Source organism: Oratosquilla oratoria, chromosome 21 (assembly GCF_046742065.1).
Source record: "Oratosquilla oratoria isolate Oo_2021 chromosome 21, ASM4674206v1, whole genome shotgun sequence".
Taxonomy (NCBI): Eukaryota; Metazoa; Arthropoda; class Malacostraca; order Stomatopoda; family Squillidae; genus Oratosquilla; species Oratosquilla oratoria.
In genome coordinates, this window is record NC_134797.1 from 24,148,781 (window position 1) to 24,172,804 (window position 24,024).

At 39.9% G+C, this 24,024-nt stretch overlaps 1 protein-coding gene across 1 annotated transcript in view; it reads left to right on the plus strand.

The window, feature by feature from the left end:
* The window catches only part of LOC143036781 (neural cell adhesion molecule 1-like), a 68,200-nt gene that overhangs the window by 23,358 nt on the left and 20,818 nt on the right, over positions 1-24,024 (plus strand). Inside the window, exons 2-3 of the mRNA XM_076204516.1 lie at positions 14,052-14,208; positions 17,915-17,938. Of these exons, the coding sequence (XP_076060631.1) occupies positions 14,162-14,208; positions 17,915-17,938 (71 nt within the window). The 5' untranslated portion in view covers positions 14,052-14,161. The remainder of the gene's footprint in view (positions 1-14,051; positions 14,209-17,914; positions 17,939-24,024) is intronic.

Below are 24,024 nucleotides of genomic sequence, written 5' to 3' on the forward strand. Positions count from 1 at the left end.
GGAACGCATTGGAATCGTGACACGTTGTTGACAGATGACGAGCATTTTATTATGCAGTCGTTGTCAAGTATCTAGACGTGAGTGCGTCTCAAGAGAAGTTCTATGGTTCACCTCTGCAGTGGAATATGTCGAAGAATGAAAATGTAGGTAATTATGGTACGGAAAAAATTAGATTATGTCTTCAGAATCACAAGCAAAAGAAGGAATTCATGTCTCTCAAGAATTCACTTATAAATACTAATTTTTTTTTTTTTTTTTTTTTTTTGCGTGCGACATTTTCAATCACCTTGCAGTGACTAACTGTTGAGGACAAATGGAGTTGACACAGCAACGCTCAATTTCGCAACAGTTGCACAATGCTCGTGGCAACTTCGTCCATTCACGTGGTGTTCTGTTGTATTACTTTCGAAATAAAAGTACAAATCAATTATGGTTGGATTTGTGATAAAGATTATACACACGCCATTCCACACGTCAACTGTGTTGTTTATATGTCTTCTGTGACAACACATCTTATTTATGATTATTCAATTTATTTATTCATTTACCTGTTTATCAGTATTTTTATTTATTCACTTTATTTTCTTTTATTATACTTAATTTAATTTCTAATTTACTTTTCTAGTTTTATTTCACTTTATCTTATTTAATTTTACTTTTTCTTTTATTTTTATTTCATTTATATATATTCTCGCTTTAATGTCGGACAAATTTATTTATTTTAGGAGACGTTGCTGTAGAGAACGATTTAAAAATCGTCACGACCTTGTAAGCCTTCAACATTCCAACTACAGAAATTAGTTTCAAAGTCAAAATACATTTCCTCAGAAAACTTTGTGAAAGAAACACACAATCTCTCAGCTATGTTTACTTAACTCGTCAATGTCGATCCAACTTCAAGAAACTTAGGCAGAGTTTAGTAGAAGAATCCACAAGTAAAGTGTGTTATAAATGGCCATTAGTTATGTATTATAAATCAACGTCCTAGGAACCAATACATAATTAACACTGTTTAGTAGATATTTCTATTGTCATTTCTTCATTTCTTCATGTATTTATTCATTCATCTTATTTATTTATTAATCTATTTATCTACTTATTCATTTATCTATTTATTTGTCTGTTTGTTTCTTTGCTTATTCATATAACTTATTTTTCTATTTTTCTATTTCATTTTTTGTGTTGATTTTAGCCGTAGACTGCCATTGAGTACACTCACTGGAAAATTAAATAAGAAAAAATACAAATATAATTTGAGTCTGTAGCAATACTTCTCAACTAAGGATAGAAACGCCGTTAAATGGCAGTCCATAAGAACAAGTGCTGCGCTGCTCCAAGGTAATTAATCTTTAGATGCACTTCAGCCTTAGTTGTCCAATAAAGGAAATGTCAAGTAGTACACTAAAAGTGGCACGCTAGGTAAATGGCACGCTAGACAAGTGGCACCCTAGGCAAATGGCACGCTAGGCAAGTGCCACACAAGGCAAGTGCCACACAAGGCAAGTGCCACACTAGCCAAGTGGCACGCTAGGCAAGTGACATGCTAGTCAAGTAACACACTAGGAAGTGGCACGCTAGACAAGTGGCACATTAGGCATGTGGTACGCTAGACAAGTGGCACCCTAGGCAAGTGGCACGCTAGGCAAGTGCCACACAAGGCAAGTGCCACGCTAGCCAATTGGCACGCTAAACCAATTGGCACGCAAGGCAAGTGACATGCTAGTCAAGTAACACTCTAGGAAGTGGCACGCTAGACAAGTGGCACATTAGGCAAGGTGACACATTAGACGGGAAGAGGAGGTTTTGGGGTAGAGAGTCTGCGAGTGTTATATACAGTTCAGCCGAGAGAAACAAGTAGTTTCAGAATAGTCATGTAACTCCCAGACGGAAACTACGGAGCTAGGGAATTCTCGGAAACTTCCATACGATATACAACAAAAGAAAATACAAGGAAATATCATCTTCAATATCTGAGAATTCCAAGATTTTTATATTCAGCTTGGGATAGATATTAAATATATTTTGATTAACCCTTCCAACGGCTGTTGTATTCGGTAGATTATCTTCTGGCTTAGCCTAGATGATATTATTCATGTATCTATGAAAAGGCCCACGACCTTCAACTTGTCAGTCAATCATCCCAGTCAATCCATCCATCCATCAATCAACCCACGTGACCCTAACCACCGGTCTTCCACTCGCCCGGTCACCTCCAGGTTTCGAAAAATTTCCAAACAAATTTTAAATCCCAACGGTCCCGTTCCAGCTGTCCTAACGGTCAAACCGCCCTAATTCTTCCAGCGTTCTCGACAACCAACCACAAAGGTCTTAACCGTCAATAACCGTTCCATTCCAGTTGGTTTTACCTTTTAAACCGTTCTAATTGTTCCCGACAACCAACCACAAAGGTCTTAACTGTCAACAACGGTTCCATTCCAGTTGGGTTTTACCGTTAAACCGTTATAATTCTTAAAGAGGCTTACCACACCGTATTCAAACCGTCAAGCAACGGTCTGAATGGTTTCAATGGTCTCAAGGAATTAACTGTCAAGCTATTTCTCCCCAATGGTCCAAATGGTTTTAAGCTTTATTACCCTCAAACTGGTTCGTTACTACCAATCTTAACAACCGCAAAGATCTCAACTGACAGTCAATTTCGTTCCAACGTTCCTAACGGCCTCAACGGGTTAAACGTCAAACAACTTTGTCCCCAACGGCTTTCAGTCTCGAGCGTTTGACCCACAGGCCATTGCGCTCCAGTGTTCCCTGTAACTTCCTCCCATCTCATCTCCTGTCAGTTACTCTTCCTGTTACTTCTTTCTTTGTTGACAGTTCTGTCAACTCGTCTTTAACCTCCTTTGTCTCCTCCACCCCCGTCACCTACTCTGTCACTTTTCCCACCTCCACCTCCCTGTCTTCTCCACCCGTCACCCCATCCGCCATTTCCAATTCCTCCCCTGTCAACCCATTTTCACCTGTCTCGTTCCCTGTCACCTCCTCTGTCACTTTTCCCTATCTCCAATAACACCTTTCCTCCTATCTCCTCTCCTATTACTATCTAATCTACGCGCGCCTCCCTAGCTTTCCATATCAGATCTGTTTCACTACCTCCTCTTCTGGAAAACCTGTACACTGGTGGCGTAATTGGAAGCGTGCTGCTTTCGCAATCGCTTAGTTGTGGGTTTGAAACCTTTACCTCTCTCCGATTCCCAGTAGTGACTGTTCCCTGCCCTATCAGTCCAGACGCATAAGGCAAAGATGACGGCTTCGGCCGAAGGTACGCGCCACCAGGCGTAGGCTCCTCTTCTTCAGGAAAGTCCCACCTCCATTTCCTCTTAGCCGGACAGCTCCTCCCTCGGTCTTCGTCCCTACTTGATGTACTTCTTCAGGAACCCCCTCGTCCTTATAGCCCCATCTCCATTTAGCTGAATGACGTTAGGCAGGACAAAACTTACCCTCCAGGTTCAAAGTATTTGATCAAGATTGTTCCAAGCTCTTTGACCAAGGAACTCCACTGCAATTGATTAAAGTTCTCTTGCATCATCGTATGAAATTTGTAAAGTAGACTCCCGTTTCATAGCTTATCCTCTTAATTTTTTGGCTGAAGAGGGGGGTTTCCATCGGTTGAATAAAACCACCTGACGAAGATTGGAATAAAAGTATAAGTCTTAAGATGCATCGAAAAGATTACACTAGGCTGGATTCTCCCCTATGTTATGCGATTTTGAGAAACGCTTCCCTTAGTTGAATAAAATCGCTTGAGGGTAGCTAGAACAAAAATATGTCACAAAAAGTGAGACTAAGGGCTAATCTCTTTAGCACGGATTCCTGTTTCTGATATGAAGATGAGCGTCTGGCGTCTGCGAAGTGCCATCTTAGCGAGCTCTTTCGCTATCGCCGGGAGTACCACAGGGATCAGTAAAGTAACCAGGCGGCATCCAGAAGGAAAGGAAAAGTGATTTCGCTTCAGAGCGCCTTAAAGTATCCTACCACCGCTGACTCTCACGCAAAAATGTATAAATCATTGCAATAATGACAAATGCAATCATAATAATGTCACCAAAGCAATAGCACTAACAATATTAATATAAAAAAGTATGAAAAACACACCGCTCCAGGGCATCTTAAAGCATTCCATCATAGTTCTCTCCTCCTCTTCTTCATCCCCATCCTCTTCCTCTTCCTCCTCTCCTTCCCGCCTCCCACCCTTCGTCTCCTGAGGGAGGGAAGAGCGGAAGGCAGGGGTAGCTCCGCTGGGAATCGTTCATTAAGTAGATTGAGTCTCCTCTCATCACCCAACGCCACCACCGCCTCTCCAACGCCACCACCGCCTCTCCATCAAGTTCTCCCCCACTGCCACGTACTCCCTCAGCACCTCCCGGACTCTCCTTCACCCTCCGCCCCATTTACACGTTTATTTGAGACAAAAGATGATATATTTTTTCAGGTGAAGAGTAATGGCCTCTGGTGTCTGTATTCCAGTCTTAGGCTTGTTTGGGCTGCCGTCGAGCGATTTAATTCAATGGAGGGAAATGTTCTACAGACATGAGAGGTCAACCCTGTCACGGTCCAACCTTTGGCGTCATGTTTAATCTGCTTGACGCCACGCGATTGTATCAAGCATAGAAAAACCCTTATCAGAGGATAAAACATATATCTGTTAAACATTTGGCGTTTATGTTCGATCCGTGTACACATTCTCACTGCCGACAGAGGATTTTAATCAACTAAGAAACATCCCTATAGACGTCAGAGTTTCAAACCTATCACGATAAACTCTTTGAACTTTAGATTTTAATTTTGTACTTATTCGAAGGTGTCCTGACAACTGAACCGGATTGTGTCATGCACTGTCTCTTGACCTGGGATGCAGAAGTCAGTCTTATGACGTGCTGTTGAATGCTGACTCTATGGTGGTCCATCGTCAGCGTTTCCTGAGCCAGATGTCAGTAGAGTGCGGGTCCGCCTCGACCTGACTTAAAGAGTTGCTGAGGTCGAAAAAGGTTAATTGCTGACGTAGCAACAGTCAGATTAAACCATTGAAGCGCGGTTGACCACTACAATAGGTTAACTGAAGCAGACTTAACCCTTTATACGGTTGAAAAGGAACACTCTTTATCCTAACAGAATCATCTGGTTAAGATGGTCTGGCTGACTCCGGGTGATTTTATTCAGTTGCTGGAAAGCCGCGCGGAAGCCCAGTGGATACCATGTCAAGCTCATGAGCAGACGATCGTGAGTTCGATTCCCGGGAGCCACTGCGGGCTATGTCGCGTTGGTTCCCGGCAGCACTGGCCAGGCGGGGAAGGCGACCTAACATCAGCCTTAAAAAAGAAAAAAGAAAAAAGAAAGAAAGAAAAAAAAAAACCCTGCTTGTCGCAACTGACAAAATTTTGCTCTACCAGGGGTTTCTCATTTCCCACTGTGTGTGAGTGGGATATTAAAATGTAGAGCCTCTACGGTCTACGAGGGGTACTGTTTTGAATCTGGCCTTTCATATACGTTTGCTGTGATTCTTATCTTCTTGTTCTTGTATTCTGGTTCTCAATAGAAAAAAATATGTTCTAAGGTAGGTATTTGCTAGTCTTGTTGGCTTTAGATTTAGAATGTAAGAAGTGCTTTACGTGGGATGTTTACCAAAACGTTCCGAAACGTTCCGAATCGTTTCGATCCGTTTTGATGTGTGGAAGACGTGTTGAATAAAACCGCGAATCGCACCCTTGATTGTACGCCAGTTTATTACTAGATGAGGACGCTAATCAACACGCTACGACAGACATTAAAAGGAACGTTTCGTAGCTTGTCCTAAACATTCTCAGACGTCAACTCGCACGATACAGTATGTAGACTTATTTCACCGAGTCTTTTTATTCAAGAGAGCCATTCGACATCTTTGAAGCTTCGACTATCGAGGCTTCACACGCAAAATGAGTTATCTTCGATATATATATATATATATATATATATATATATAATTTTTTTTTTTTTTTTTTTTTTTTTTTTTTTTTTTTTTTTTTTTTTTTTTTTTTTACTGATACAAGCGTCCCTATTTGTTGAGACTGTTCTGGAAAGGTTGCAAGCACTGTTTACACACAACAAAAGGAAAATTGTTTACACACAAGAAAAGGAAAGTGGGAGGGACTTGTGAAGTCCTATACGGAAGTAATGGCTGCATTTATATATTTCGAAGTGTTCAAGAACCGGTCAAAGAGATAAGTTCCTTTGGTAACGATAACATTGTGGGTTGTTTCACATTGTTTCACAAATTCACACTGTGAATGTAAGAGTGTCGTTATGGAAAGGAGTGATGATGGTTGCTGTAAGCCATGCATCGCATATTTACTTTCAGTTACGGTAAGATTTTTCTTTACGATGAAAAAGGAATCAGTAGTTGAGGGCACGTCCTCCGAAAGGGGGACCATACAATCTTAACCCCCCCCCCCCCCTTTTTTTTTTTTTTTTTTTTTTTTTTTTTTAAGGTTGCATTGCATCGAAGCAACGATCTCGGTACACGTCGTGTCGCCAGTTAATCAAACAAGGCCGAGGTTAAAGGGTCTTCGGGGTTCTAAAAAGAGGTCGATTCATCGCAAACCACCTCGGCGTGGGGAGGAACGCGGGGGCTAAGGATGAGGTGGTGAATTCCTCAAAAGTAGATGGAAGAGGGGACGTCAAGCTGGGGGAGATACGGGAAAGAGGAGAGGCTGGGGGAGGAGAAAGAGAAATGAAACATAGAGGAATGATAGAGGGGCAAGAAGAATTGTGGAGGAGTTGGATCGTACAGGGAGGAAGGGATCGAAGGGAAGGCTTACGCCCGTTTGATAGTGACCTAATTTCCATTGTATTTTATCTATTTTATTATCATTATTATTATTACACACACACACACACAATGAGAAAGTTCGAGTCTGAAATGCCCTGGAGATTGAAGGGGAAGAGCTCATTTTACTTCTTTACTCTTATTCTAATACCAGTGAATTTTATCCATTGAAGGAGATGAGGTCACTCCTGTCACTTTCCACAAAATAATAAAATGTTAGCTAATTCAATTTCATTATTCATTTTTTTATAGCTTCGGCAAAATTCGTATAATTTTATTCATTTCACTCCATTGCCTACTGATATTTTGACAAAGACCAGACGATTTCATTCAGCAACGGTACAAGCGCATTAGACCATAAAGTACAGAAAAAGATGAAACATTGTGGAAGCGATGGGGAAGAAATGCGGTTCATTAAAGACACTGAACGTTACACTCTGAACCCGTACTTGACAATCGACTTTCTCTCCCACATTTCAAATTGATTCATTTTGTTTCGTATTCATTCGCCTTTGAGAAGGGAAGAGACGAAACAGATCTTTATATTTGTGTTTCAAATTCGTCTTCTGCCGACAACCACTTCAGTCTCTGAACCATCGATCAGCTGAACTAAACCTGAAGACTGAACAACTGTAATGAACTGAACAAGAAGAGTTTCAAGACTTCCAGACCAAGGCCCCATCTCCCTCAGCTGAATCAAGTCCTATACACTATCGGTTGTCTTAAGAGAAAGTTACATAACTTTATGGATGTGGATAATAGGTGGTAATGGGCATGGAACTACCTAGTATAGGCCTTCTTCATTCATATAACATAACATAAGAACATAAGAATGAAGGAGATTGCAAGGGACCATAAGGCGTACACAAGGCAGTTCCATATTCATCACCACCTTTCATCCCAATCCCCATATGTTCTTATGTTCTTGATCTGGAAACCGTGGGGGTTTCCATGGTAACCATGACAAGAATTCAGGGGAGTTATGGACTGCTGTTACAAATTATACATTTCTTTATAATGTGGAGAATCTGAGTAAAAAAAAAATCCGTTAATGTGTCCTGGCAGAAAAAATACAAGATTGTCAACTTTGTAATAAGGCAAAAGGGTTCTCTTCATCAACATTTCCTTTTATTTATTATTATTCATTTTGTTTTATTTGTTTGTTTTATTTTATTAATTATTTTTCATGTTTTACATTTTTGGTGGGGTGGAATTTGGGAGAAAAATGAAAGGAAACCACATGAATATTGGGAATACACGAAGGCGGGAAATGGAGTGAAAAATGTTGAGAATGAATGTTTAGCCGAAAGAAACTATCAAATGCTGCTGGCCTAGATACAGAGAACGTGACCATGTCGAAAAAGTAAGAAAAAAAAAAAAAAAAAAAAAAAAAAAAAAAAAAAAAAATGAATGAGATCAACACTGAGTAAAGAAGAAAATGGGAACGAAAAAGTAGACGAAAACGGAGAAGAATTGCGATGAAATTAAAAGCCAGAGAGAAAGAATGGGAAGAAGACTTCGAGCAGCAATAAAAGAGGGAGAGTGAAGAAAAAATATTTGGAAGGGAGCAAAGAGGAGGCGGAATCAAAGAAGATGGGAAAGAAGTAATCATGGTATAGTGTGGTATGTGATGTGGTTAAAACACTTTGTGGCGGTTAAACACGGTCTAAAAACCACTAACGAAAAATGTAGTAACACACTTGTAAATCAAAACAAAAACCACAGTCGGATAAAAAAAAAAAACACAATGGAAACGGTGAATCTATATACTTCGACTGTAAGCTACAGTTGTCTTCAGTAGTTGGGGGTGGATTAGAGCAACAGGAGGTTAGAGCAACAGGAAGTATTACTAATTACATTTCCTTAGAAATTAGTACTGTTTGTGCAGCTATCTATAACAGTCAAAGGAATAAAAAATTAAACTCAACAACTTCTATGAGGACCTAGTTGTGGCATGAACTTTGGTATTTTTCAGATATGTGAAAATGTTGTTTTTTAGTATATGACAAGAACCTGGCTTCGCCACCCACGGCGCAGCCGTGGGTGCTTGGCCTGCGACGTGTCCCTTTTTGCCGGTTCAGTGGGGGACACACATACACCCGGGTTCATTAAAAGACAGCCGGGAGTCTTTTTTTTTTTCTTAGATAATGATAGTTGTTGCTTTCAGTTCGTTAACTAGAAGACTAGAAGCTAACAAAACCAATGTGCCACAGTGTGGAACGACTCTTGATATATATCGTTATATCTTGGTATATATCATTATATCTCTCTCGAAGAAAAACAAAATTTTTGAATCTTTATCAAATGTGAACCGATTTCTGTCTTCCGATAGTGGGAGGATGAGGAGAAGAGCAGTTACTGATTGAAAACGAATAAATAAGTAATTAGAACAAAGAAAATAAAAAAAAATAACCGACAAGTATCTTGGATTAATTCCGGAAACTTAGTACCGGCCCTCGGGACTCCCCATCCATGATGGTATTGATGGAATTTAAAAAAGAACAACTGAAAGATAATTTTCACAGACATATGACTTGCAGGACAGGTTTCTATCGTTGATCAGTTTGGTCAGTTATGACACAAAGTACCAAGGATCATAGATCTTTGAGAGATCGTGGAACCATTTACAAAGGATTACAGAGGATCATGCCGACAGGAGACCTTTGGGCCATAACTAGGTCGGATGCGGGAAAAATTATAATAATAATGAATTGATAAAAGAAAGATAAAAAAATATAATAAGAATTCATCTGAGAAAAGTCGTCTGGTATTATAATGTATTCTCTAACCGACCTTGCCTTGTTGGTGGAGAAGAGATGCACCATCGCAAGAAGATACACAACAACAAGTTTATGCGAAGAGAAACTCAAGATTTTTTTTTTTTTTTTTTGGTGGGGGGGAGGGGGGCAAGGTCTTTTGCACTACATAAATTCTTCACCTATCCCCCTTTCTCTCCCTCTCTCTCGCCCTCTCTGTGTGTGTGTGTGTGTGTGTGTGTGTGTGTGTGTGTGTGTGTGTGTGTGTGTGTGTGTGTGTGTGTGTGTGTGTGTGTGTGTGTGTGTGTGCGTGTGATTCACCACCATGGTCTTGGATCACGTGTTGGACTCGTGATCGACAGTTATTTTCCTCCCGGAAGAGAGCTCAGAGCTCATATATGACCGATTTATGTGTAATGCTCTGACCTTACACGCACACACACACCCAACTCCCCGCCCACGAGAGTTGGAGTAACAACTCGCAGCGCAGTGATACTGAAATTATTTCATCCCTGAGCGGGATTCGAACCCGGACCGCCGTAGTGGCAGGCGGGAACTCTAACCACTGCGTCACGAGATGTGTATGTGTGTGTCTGTTTCTGCCGTTTCTTTGATCATCTCCAACGTTATTCTCGTTCTTCTTCACTTCCTCTTCCCTTTCCGTTCTCCATTCACCTCCGTCTTTCCTTCTTCCTTTCTTCTTCCTCTCTCCCTCTTCCCCATCACCGTCTCTTCTTCCTCGTCTTCTTGAAGAGCTGTTCATACATAATGCATACCTCATGCGGAATATTTTTTCAACAGAGTACTAAGTATTGTTTCAAACGAGGGGAGACTGAGTTCAGGGTACTTTTTCTTCTTCCTCTCTTGTAAATTCACTTTCATGTTCTTCTTTTTCTTCTTCTTAGTTTTTTCTTTTCTTCTTTTGTCTTCTTTTTCTTCTTTTTCCACTTTATGTTCTACTTCTGTTTCATTCACTTTCATGTTCTTTTTCTTCTTCTTAGTTTTTTCTTTTTCTTTTCTTCTTTTTTCTTAATTTTCTTCTTTTTCCACTTCATGTTTTGCTTCTTCTTTTATTTTTCTCCGACCTATTCTTCTTTTTTCTTCTTTTCTTGTTCTTATTAACCCTCATGTTTGCTTTTATATTATTCTATTTTTTCGTCTACGTCTCTGTTTTTACATAAATCTTAGTCTTCTTCCTCTTATTTATCTTCGTCTTTTCTTATTAATTGTCTACTTCATCTTCTTCGTCCTCGTCTTTTCGTTTTCGTCAACCTATTCGTCTGTTTCTTCTTCGTGTTTGTCTTTTTCGCCTTCTGATCCTTTTGTGTTTTCTTTGTCTTTTACTCACGCACCTCTCGTCATTTTTAGTACCCTTCGATATTCTTGTTCTCTTCTTCCCCTTCCTCCTCCTTCCGCTACAACTACTGTAACTACTCCTGTTGCTGCTACTACAACTACTTCTGCGGCTATGAGTACGACTACTAATATTACTAATAATAGTGCTAATAATACTTATAGTAGCGCAAGTAGTTCTACTATTGTTGCTATTATTCCACTCCTCCTCCTCCTCTTCTTCCTCCTCCTCCTCTTTCTCCTCCTCCTCTTCCTCCTCCTCCTCCTCTTTCTCCCCTCCACTTCTCCTTCTCCTTTTCCTCCTTCTCCTTCTTTTCCTGTTCCTTCTCCTTCACCTCCTCCTCCGCCTCCTCATCCTTCTTGTCCTCTTCTTTGCGCTCCCCTCCTCCTTCTCCTCCTTCCTTTCCTTGAGGCGGGTTTTGGGATCTCTGTCAACGACAACGAAACTCAAGCTTTCTTCTTTCATTTTTTCCCCTTTTTTCGTGTTCTTCCGTTTCTTCGCCTTTCACTCCAGTTCCAAGAAGTATCCCCCCCCCATCGCCATCTCTGCCTGAAGACTCCATCTTTTTCCCTTTCGTTCTCTCTTCTTTTTTTTCCGTTTCTTCTTCTTCTTCCTCTCCCTCTTCGTCAGCGATTCAGGAGAACTCTTTGTCTCTCGGGCTTCCTTAAAATCTGCGTTCCTCTCTTCTCCTCTTCCTGACTGATTACACTCTCACCTTTTCCTCTGTCTTCTTTTTTCCTTCTTGTTTTTATTTTCATTCTATTAAACCTTTTGTGTCCTGTACCTGTTCCTTCCTTTATCCCTCTTCTTCCCTCTACTCCTGCCTCTGGTCCTGTATATTTTTCTACCTTCCTTTTTCTGTTCTTCCTCCCCCTACTCCTCTTCCCCCTGAATTTTCTTCTCCTCCTCTTCCTCCTTTTGTTCCTGCTCCCATCTCTTTCTCGTCCTCCTCTCCTCCTTCTCCTCTTCCTCCTCCTTCTCTTCCTCTCTCTCTCTTCTTTTTCTTTTTCCTTCTCCTTTTCTTCCTACTCATAATCTCCCTCTCATTTCCATTTTCGTCCTCCATTTTTTCCTTTCTTCCTCATTTCCCTTTCTCTTTTCCACAGTCTCCTCTTCCTCCTCTTATTTCTTTCCTTATTATTGTTTTCTTTATATTTCTACTGCAGAGGTTTCCATAAGGAAACCTAAAACCTTTTTTAGACAGAAATAGGGTTGACGTACATAAAGATAATAATTCCCTCCTTCAACGTGGACCTCCTTTTGCTTCTTCTCTTCCTCCTCCTCTTTCTATTTTTCATTCTTCTCCTCCCTATTCCTCCCTGCTCCCCTTTCTCCGTTGCCTTCCTGTCTTTTTCCAGTTCTTTTCCATTTCCTTTTTTTTTTTGTTTCCCTCTTCTCTGGACAGCGATAATGAACCTTTCTCCTCCTCCTCCTCCTCTTTCTTACCCCTCTCTCTACTTTTCATTCTTCTCCTCCCTGCTCCCCTTTCTCCGTTGCCTTCCTGTCTTCTTCCAGTTCTTTTCCATTTTCTCCCTTTTTGTTTCCCTCTGCTCTGGACAGCGATAATGAACCTTTCTCCTCCTCCTCCTCCTCCTCTTTCTTCCCCCTCTCTCTACTTTTCATTCTTCTCCTCCCTATTCCTCCCTGCTCCCCTTTCTCCGTTGCCTTCCTGTCTTCTTCCAGTTCTTTTCCATTTCCTTCTTTTTTTGTTTCCCTCTTCTCTGGACAGCGATAATGAACCTTTCTCCTCTTCCTCCTCTTTCTTCCCCCTCTCTCTTCTTTTCATTCTTCTCCTCCCTGCTCCCCTTTCTCCGTTGCCTTCCTGTCTTCTTCCAGTTCTTTTCCATTTCCTTCTTTTTTTGTTTCCCTCTTCTCTGGACAGCGATAATGAACCTTGTCCCAAAAACCGAGGTCAGACTCCCTGAAGGTCTTGACCTATAACCAGTGTTTGAAGCAGTAACGTCAACTTTTGCCCGAACAAGGGGTTCTGTGGGGTGCTTCCGACCGCTTGGGAGAGGAGAGGAAGCATTTTGCTTCAAAAGCCAAGTTCTGCGAACCCTAGGCTACATTACCACATGATAACGTGCTTCAATGAGCTCTTATATATATATATATATATATATATATATATATATATATATATATATATATATATATGTATATATAATCAGTATATATATATGTGTGTGTGTGTGTGTATATATATGTATGTATGTATGTATGTATGAAAAAATTCCACTGTCGGAGAAAGTAAACGGATGAAGAATAGAATTAACTATATATTTCGACCACTCTGTGGTCCTCTTCAGCAGATAGTTACATGGTGTACAAGTAGGAGTTATATAGTCGATACAAAGGGAACATGAGAAGGTGGCTCAAGTAACTCTGTCCTGGTAACGATTGCTGTCTTCCAGGCCATCTACATAGGGTAAAAGTTTTTTTTGATTGCTAATGTTGTTAAACAATCTGATGACCATTGTCCTTTTGATGTATTATAATTTGGGTAATTTTTTATTAATGATGACTCGATGATCTCACGTCTGATTTCAAAATTCATTTGATTTTCATCTTGTTTGACTTTGAAATTTTGTACTGGTGTTAGTTGTGTGTTTTTTGTTTTGTTAACATTTTATTCTTCTTCTTCCAGCTGTGTCTGGAAATATAAAAAAAAATCTGATTTAATGACTATGTCGACTCACGTCTGATTTCAAAATTCATTTGATTTTCATCTTGTTTGACTCTGAAATTTTGTACTGGTGTTAGTTGTGTGTTTTGTTTTGTTAACATTTTATTATTCTTCATGAGTGTCTGGAAATATAAAAAAAAATCTGATTTAATGACTCTATGTCGACTCACGTCTGATTTCAAAATTCATTTGATTTTCATCTTGTTTGATTTTGAAATTTTGTACTGGTGTTAGTTGTGTGTTTTTTGTTTTGTTAACATTTTATTCTTCTTCTTCCAGCTGTGTCTGGAAATATAAAAAAATCTGATTTAATGACTATGTCGACTCACGTCTGATTTCAAAATTCATTTGATTTTCATCTTGTTTGACTCTGAAATTTTGTACTGGTGTTAGTTGTGTGTTTTTTGTTTTGTTAACATTTTATTCTTCTTCTTCCAGCTGTGTCAAGCGAGCTCATCATCAAACCGAAGGTGACAAAACACACGGCGTTCCAAGACGACAGGTTCTACATCTCATGTTACACGGAACGCAAGAACTCGCAAAGAATCATGTGGACTGGGCCAGAAGGCAAGCAGATTACCGACTACCAGAGCAGGTAACAAAATAGGTCGTAGTTCGTTGCTCCATGCCAGTAGTGCAAGTTGTTCTACCCAGTAATGGGGTCAAAGATTTTTTTTATTCGTGTAGTCTTTTATTTATGTTAGAGAGATTAGTTGGTAGATGGCTAAGCAGATCATACGCCAGTAGGAGCGATTTGGTAGACTTGTTTATGTTTTGGCTGTCGAATACGATGTAGATCGTGTAAGCTATAGTCACGTGATGCAATAACTGGTCGCTCATAACCTATTAAGGTCTCTGAGGTTCCAGCCTTAGTCATAAAACGAAGTCAACAGCTTGTTCTTTAGAACGTTTGCATCTAGCTCGGTGTCCTTGTAGCAGTTTGCAAGTAGATTGCGTGCTGGGCAAACGTATCAGCGCTTCAAAAAACACGTAGTTGCTCGCATTACTTCTACAGTACGACGCTTTCGGAAGGCTGGGAGAACGGTGTGTCAAGTAGCATACACTGACGAACACTGTCGAGTCATCAGAATATCGTTCTTCCATCTTTCTATGAAAAGCACATCCACATGAGGTAGCTTGCTCTAGAATCGCTGCGTAGTTTTTCTTCTTGCTGATTTGAAGTTAAGTTGTTACCCATCATTTTCCACGTAGATGATAATATGTCATGATTATTTTTCTTCATCTTGGACTTCATTTGTGGAGGGAACTGGACCGGGTGTCCTGCTTTTGTGGTTCGCCATTGGGTGCCAAAAATCGATATCATAACTTGACATAGTGCCTCGCTTCCCAACATTGTATATGTATGTATACATGTGTATGTGTGTGTTTTGTTAGTGTGGGCGTGTGTGCGTTTGTGTGTGTTTATTTGGTTGTGTGTGCGTGTGTTTTTAGTGTGTGTGTGTTTGTGTGTGTATGTGTTTGTCTGTGTGAGTGAGTGTTTGTTTGTGTGTGTTTGTTAGTGTGTGTGCATGTATTTGTTTATGTATGTGTGTGTGTGTGTGTGTGTGTGTGTGTATGTGTGTGTGTGTATGTGTGTGTTTGTTTACGTGTGTGTGCTTGAGTGCGTGCGTGTGTGTGTGTGTGTATTTGTGCGTGCATGCGTGTGTATGTGTATGATTGATTTAAAGATTCACCGTGGTCTTGGATCAACAAAAATCACATTCTCAGATCAGAGCTCAGAACCTGTATATAGACCAATTTAGAGCAGTGCTGTGACCACACACACACACACACACACACACACACACACACACACACACACACACACACACACACACACACACACACACACACACACACACACACACACACACACACACACACACACACACACACACACACACACACACACACACCACCCGCTTGCTCAAGGGGGATTTTTGTTATCAAAGCGTTTAAGTCGTGTGCAGTGCTCGATCTTGGAATTCTCATATTAGAAGTCAAGATGCTTGCCACTACACCAGTAGGCCAATGAGTGGCGTGTGTGTGTGTGTGTGTGTGTGTGTGTGTATGTGTGTGTGTGTGTGCGAACACTTGTGTTTGTATTTGTATGTGCGTGTGAGTGGGAGAGTTACTCTTGCGCAAGAGGGAGAGCGCGTTTGTCAACATACATTTTTACCTGTACATTTATACATATGCATGGCTAAAGGTCAACTTGTACATAAATATTCATTTCCGTGCCTGTGTCTACTGCATATGTATATACTGTATAGTGGAATGATACAGCTGCATGACAGTTTCTTCTGTCCACCTGTCCAACAGGTCACACAGGCTGAGCATGTCACACTGGTGGCAGTGCTTAGTGTCTCCAAATTTCTCCATCATGTTGGGTTCTCCAGTTGTATAGTCATTTCCTAATCTCTGTTCTCCCCCATGCGCCTCGTTACCAGTTCTGGGATTTACAATCACTCTCAAATGGACCAATGGCCCAAATATGTCCTCTTTGGCGATAGTTTCTGTAAATGTTCACAAAGTTGGTACAATCACTCTCAAATGGACCAATGGCCCAAATATGTCCTCTTTGGCGATAGTTTCTGTAAATGTTCACAGAGTTGGGATAGAGGTCACTCAGGTGAACAGACTTTAGCGTCTGCCAGTCCATAGTGCATAGACGATTTGTCTCTCGTGTGGAAGACTGTCATGTACTCTTTGGCGATTGTTTCTGTAAATGTTCAGAGTTGGTATAGAGGTCACTCAGGTGAACAGACTTTAGCGTCTGCCAGTCCATAGTACATAGACGATTTGTCTCTCGTGTGGAAGACTGTCATGTACTGTATGGAATATGGCTCACTCAACTTGAGTAGTTTGCCCCTTTGTAGACAAATGGAGATGAACGGGTGTGAATGTTTGTCTCGAGTGGTTGGAGCTACAATAGTTTGCGTAGTTCTCTCCTCCCCTTCCTCCCTAAATCCGGAGAGGAGGAGGAAGAGGAGCATGGAGGAGGAGAGTATTTTTAGAGAAAGTTGCAGCTTCTGTTCTTAAGGTTTCGCCACATTCTATCAAAACCTCACACAACACACTCTCACTTGCTTTAATTCATTATTTTTTTCTGCTCTGGGAAGTACCATGTGCACATCCGTGGGATGTTTTCAGAAGTATAGTTATAACCCAGGTGTTTCTTTTATTGTTTAATCTCCATTTAATCAATGCACCATGTTATTCTAACTCAGATACATCTTTAAACTTCTGGATACATCCACACTTTTCTTTGTAAATTCTTGTCTGTCACAACTTCATCAGAAGGGAAGATGCAGTTTTCACAAATATATTTCTTCACTGAATTTTGTACAATTCATATTGAGGGCTGTGCCACGCCTCCATTACCTCACCGTTGATTGGTTGGAAGGATGGTGTCCTGCATGTGTGATTGGTGGGCCGGAGAACAGAGGAAGAGGTCACCCTTCATGTTAATCTCAAAAGAACCCATTATTTTCAGTTCCCGTTATATGGCCGGGTCACCAACATACAACCATGGCACCCTTTTTATGGAACTAATCTTTTAAGATAATGGACAAAAAGCCCTCTATGGCCCATTCTTGTGTATGCATCTTTAGCAGATTATTTTTAACCCCCCCCCCCCCCCCCCCCATGGCCATGGTGTATGTGTACTTCAATAGGAATTTTTTTTTTTTTTTTTTTTTTTTTTTTTTTAACCAAAATCTGTCCTCATGAAATGTCTCTTCCAAAGACAGATGTTGTTGGACAGATCTTTTCATCATTTTCCGTCCAGCCTCCCGCGCACCTCTGTTTTTTCATTCTTTCACTCCATCACAGTCTGCATTTATCTTTTTTTTTCCACAATGTCTGCTGCTATGTATATTGCTATGGTACTAAATCTTCTTTTTTGATATTTTTATTCTTATTGTTTTTTGTAAGTGATTGTTAAAGTCACAAACTGTAGCTTTATTGTCAGTTTTTCAAGATCTAAATTTCACAGAGATATATTTAAAGACTTGATCTCTGTTTCCACAGAAAAGAACCTAAAAATCTTCTCTATCATGTCAAAATATCTTGAGCCTTTCTGATATATGTATATATCTTTTCAACTTTTGTGAAGACTTAAATCTTCCCATGCCAAAATGTCTCAAACCTTCAGAAAATATCTTTCACTTTTGCACATGTAAACCTATTCTTTGTATTTTCATTTCCCTGATCTTTTATTCACTTCTCCTGCAAGACAGGCGCACACTTAAGGGTGAATGTCTTGTACACGAGCAGTAAAATTTCACCTTTTCTTACAGCCCCGCAATTAAAGAAGAACCCAGGTGGGTAGAGCAACAGGATAAGTGTTTTGGTGTAGATGGAGACTCAAAGTGTCAGAGAAGGCAAGCTGGCCACTCGCTTCGACTCTCGAGAAAGCGTCACACTGATCTTGCTCGAGAGCGCTCACCAGTCCACCCACACTCTCGGAATAGCTTCCACTTTTTTACACAAACCCCCCATAATGTGCCTTTTATGTCACAGACCATGAGTAGTCATTTTTTTTTAGTAAAATCTGAGCATTCCCTGCTTGCATACACACCCCAAGGGTTTACATTAAACCCACATGGACTGGACCTGAGGAGCGAGTGGCCAGACTTTGCATTCTTCCGAGTTACGTATTTCCTGGTGACTGCGTGAGTACCATAAAACCAAATGTTTTCTGCTCATTTTTTGTGTGTCATGGCTGCGCTTGTCAATTCGCAAAGAAGAACGTAGCGTCCGCACTGCCCCCTAGCCCCCTTATTCCCCCCTGAACACCTCCCCACCCACCTCCACCCAACCTCCCCGTCCTCACAATATCCAACACAAGGTGGGTACCCCGCACTCCTGAACCCAACGACACGGCTCTTCCACAAGCCCAAATTCCTCCCTAAAGAGAGCCTCGTGCCCATCCGTTCTTGCCTAAATTCAACGATTTTTTTTTACTTTCCCAGCTTCATCAACGTACGATGTTTCAGCACTATACTGTATATTTTAGTCTAAAATAACTATTCAGCCTAAAGTCTGTCCCTGAGCTGAATAGAATCAAATGGCATTGGCCAGGAGAAAATATTGAAATTATCTCATCATGTTGAAGGGTTTTACAATCAATCACTTCTGGATATCCGAGCAAACAAGGCACAGGTGTCAGTTTTGGGCACACTCCTCTTGGCTTCACCTTAGGAAAAAAAAAAAAGGCTCTCTAGGGTCGGAAGTCTCTTTGTCACCCTTCCCTTTGTGCAAACCTCTGGCCCTTCTCAAACTGCGACATTTGATATAGTAACCTCAGCCCACCCACCACCACCACCCACCCCACCCACCTACCATCAGCTGATCAAAATCGTCCGCTATTAACCGGAACCTAATTCCTAATTGACGTCATCATAATGAAGGGGTTAACTAAGATGTGTGTCAACACCTTCGTGACAGTGACGGCCCCTGGACCTTTTCTCTCTCTTACTCAATATATATATATATATATATATATATATATATATATATATATATATACATATGTGTGTGTGTATATATATATACGAATATATATATATACATATACACCCTTTCCTTGGATGTATCTATCTTTTTGTCCTTATTATATCCATTTAAACTCTCCTCCTCCTCCTCCTTCCTCCTCTTCCTCATCACTCCTTCTCATCCTCCTCCTCCTCATTCCTCTTCCTCCTCCTCGTCTTACTAATGGAGCCAAAGGCCCCAGGGGATCCAGGAGCTCCTGCCAACGGCTTTCAACGTGTCCAAACCATTGTCCTGAGCTCTCATTGGCCAATCCTTCAGTCCTTTGCAGATTTTATTTCTCCAAACGCCAGACTGCTCCATTTGGAGGGTGAGACCCCAAGATGGGATGGGAGGATTCTTTACATAACGTTGAATGTTCGGAAATACTATAGGATATGGAGTCATTCATTTCACGTTCTGAGTTCGATAAAGCTCGTCAGGCGTGGAGAAGGAAGTCTGCAAAGTGCCCACTGATCATCGAAGGAGATTACCTTACAAGCATTAACCCTTTATCGGCTGTATTGCACTTTACGTTTTTTGTCCTATCTGTCGTCAGACAATTTTATTCGTATGTAGAGACTGCCCACCCAACCATCAGCCTGATAAAGGGTTAAGTCCTCTTTAGAGTTTGATATGGCAAGAAACCTTTGAATGTGGAAGTGAAATCAATGTAAACACCAGATTCAATCGAAGGGTTTATTTGCCCGACGTTTCGATTCCTGGACGGAAATCGAAACTTCGGGCAAATAAACCCTTCGATTGAATCTGGTGTTTACAGTTTGCCAATATGGATCCCAGATTCCAAATCTTCTCTTATATATATATATATATTTATATATATATATATACGTATATAGTGCATTTCATATATATATATATATATATATATATATATATATATATATATATAGATACAATAAACTAATACACTGCTTTTGTCATATCAACCTCTACACGAAAAAATCAATATTGCTGGGTCAATGAGTTGGATACGTTTGAACTGTAGTAACGCTTTAGCAAACAAGTAAGAGTAGCACTTAACACAAAGCTTGTCATCAGAGTCGGAGCCAGCTAGAAGAGTAAACTAGGCCCATTAGAGCCTCCCTCACTGCACTCACGACCTCTTCACTAGACCTGTAAATCTAGAAGCTAATCCCTAGTTCTAGATACGATTGATTAGTTGCATAAGAATAGATGTAGGTGAAGTCAGTATTGTTTTGTTGTCTGGGGGAGGAACTAAGTTCCTCAGCACTGTGGGAGGAACTAAGTTCATCAGCACTGTGGGAGGAACTAAGTTCCTCAGCACTGTGGGAGGCAATGGATGTTCCTTCATCTCACGCCGTTCGACGAGTCTCCTTGATCTCCCTCAGAGTAACCTCCGATTGTCTCTGAGGAAGACTCGAAACGTTCGAGTATAAAATATATCTGGATTTTTTTCTGCACCACTTTCTTCAACCATTTCTTATCCTACGTCACAGTGCAAAATATCTCACAACGACCGGCTATCAAGGAACAGTTCTGTCACCAAGACTTTTTTTATCAGTACGCAGCTACAAGTTATCAACGATATATATATATATATATATATATATATATATATATATATATATATATATATATATATATATATATATATATAATATTAACAAGCACAATGCACTTTAATTCTAAGCCATCAACATAGGGAGACCCAGTGGAGGCCGACATGCAGAAATAGCGTAGTCGGTAAGTCACTGCAGCACTTGTCATGCGATTGCCTGGTTCGTGTCCTTGGCAGTACCGCATTTCAATTTCTGCATGTCGGCCTCCATTGGGTCTCCCGATGTTGATGACTTAGAATTAAAGTGCATTGTGGTTGTTAAAATGTATCTCTAATCACTGGGACCCATTCAGTATTGTACATATATATATACATATATATATATATATATATATATATATATATATATATATATATATATATATATATATATATACATATATATACATATATATATACATGTATATATACATATATATATACATATATATATATATACATATATATATACATATGTATATATATATATGTATATATACACATATATATATACATATATATATATATATATATATATATATATATATATACACACACAACAAAGACCAACTATGTTGGATAAGAAGAGATGAAGTAGACGATATCCATAAATTTCGATCACAGACTGTGATCCTCTTCAGCGGAATACAGAGTAGTGAGGAAAATACATGTCCAATATACAGAGAAAGAGAAGAAACATGGACAGGGCTCAAGTATCGTCTATTGCCTTGCGCGGCAAGTCACCTGCCTTGATCAAAAATGGTAGTAATTTATTGACTGCCCAGGTAGTAATACAGTCTGGTGACCAATACCATCCTTGGTGAAGGTGGGTGACTTGCCGCGCAAAGCAATAGACGCCATTTAAGCCCTGTCCATGTTTCTTCTCTTTCTCTGTATATAAGACATGTATTTCCCTCACTACTCTGTATTCCACTGAAGAGGATCACAGTCTGTGATCACAAATATATGGATATTGTCTACTTCATCTCTTCTTATCCAACACAGTGGGTCTTTGTTGAATTTTACGAGTGTTACATTACTTCTTTGTAGTTATTTACACCCACGAGATATATATATATATATATATATATATATATATATATATATTTTTTTTTTTTTTTTTTTTTTTTTTTTTTTAGAAAATCAGCGCGAAGCTACAAGTTACCAACCAAAAGCATAGAGACTTGCCTCAGACATTTATAATCATGGTTGACACAGAATGGGTCTGTACTATTTCAGAAATCCCCAGTAACCTCTTTTACCCCATGTTACCAATCAAGGAACCAATGACGGTGTACCTGGATGTGATGATCCTTCAAGAAATACACCGAAGCTCCCTCTTTCCAAAACCCGGCAACCCCCTCACCTTCATTAGGAGGTGCAGCCCTGAACGGCTGACATTCGGTCTCCCGACGGTACTCAGGATCTCTCTGTATCAGTTCCAACTGTATTCTATACACTTCGCACATGGAGACTTGACAACCGGCGACAGCTCACTTCCCCCCGGGGACATGGGAATTGTCCCACAGCAATACAGCACAGATAACTGTACAAATTCTCTTAACAGAGAGATCTGTGGGAAGGCCCATGAGGGATAGTTCTCAGCCACGAGGCAACAATTAATCAACCATGAATCAAAGAAACGCTTAATGGTCAGATTAAACGATCATGCTCATCTTCACACAAAAGAGAGGAAATTATTACAACTAGTATAAAACTTTGTACTCAGAACGGCTATAAGCTCAAGATTTGGACGTCAGAAAGAAAGCCTATTTGTAAACAATTCATAAGAATGATATGTTTCCACTTCATAGTATACAACAATTACGAAAACAAAAAGAACCTACAAATTATATAAAAAGGAGCTTTAAGTTTGATAACTAATGGTATTCGGACAACTCTCGTAAAACATTTACACTCGAAATTCAAAATCTTCCCCCATAGAGTGATAGACATTCAGTTCCATTCAGTCTTCAAACTCAGTCATTTCTCATATCACATCCCATAAACGCAAATCCCATTAAAAGTAACATGAAAATAACTCCAACAGCATTTTACTCAAACATCTCCAACCTACACCCAGCCACACAACATTTCAGTAGAAAAACCGCCCCCATAGAGACAGATTACACAGCAAACACTCTTTGATCGACCGCCAAATATTATACCTCGCCAAAACCCCGGACACTCAACCCAGCAGAGAAATGAATTTCAGTCAAAGCAAAAAGAGCATAGAACTGGCCTGGACGCTGACTCTAAAATGTCCTAGATGCAGCCAGTATACAGAAGCCACAGACCCCACTGTGTTTCCGTGTCCAACATTCGAGACAGCTCCACAAACTCTTCTACGGGATGAACGAATGGATGAACGAATAACCTTGACCGATTCCTTTGGGCCACAGACCGATTGATTGATTGAATGATTGATTGATCTGCTTGTCGCAGCGTCTCCTGGCGGAAGTTCACGAGTCCTTGAATAATTCAAAAATAAAATCGATTGAGCTTAATCGTCTGAAATTAAGCCAGAAGAAATAGCACAAGACATATCACGGTCTTAAAAGGGCTAAGGAATAGTAAGTAATGATAATGAAACAAAATATCTTAGAAATGTACAAGATATGTGAAACAAATATGTGTATATATATATATATATATTTATATATATATATATATGTATATCACTGGTGAGAAATGTGTAACACATTTGTGAATCACAATTAACACCACAGTCGGACAAAAGAAAGAATGGAGTAAGCGAAACTATATATTTCGATCGCTAACTGCAATCCTCTTCAGTACGAGTAGTACAAAGTGGAAGGAGGGTGCTGTCTTAAACAGCAACCTCTTACGAAGGGAAGGGAACTGGGAAAAGAATAAATGTCACCCACTTTATATCCAAATTACAGCTCATAAAGTTTCTTTACATGTTGTGTAACATGTTAAGTAACAAATTGAAAGGAATAAGGTTATAGATTAATGCCTTCTTTTTCAACCAATGAAATTATATATGACGCTTTAGTGTATCTAATCATTTATCGGTTCATTTGCATATATATTTATTTTTGTATAATATGCATTTGTTTCCTTATTTATTTGTTTATCTACTTACTTGCTATTTGTTTATTCATTTTTTCTCGTTTATTCAGTCATACAATGCTCTTGACATCGGATTTTGGATATTGATTCCTAAATACACTCCAGAAAAATGTCCTACAATAATTATATCATTCTTCAGAATCTCTAGAAATTTAAGTTATCCAATATTAGAGACAAAAAGTTCGGAAATCTCGAAAA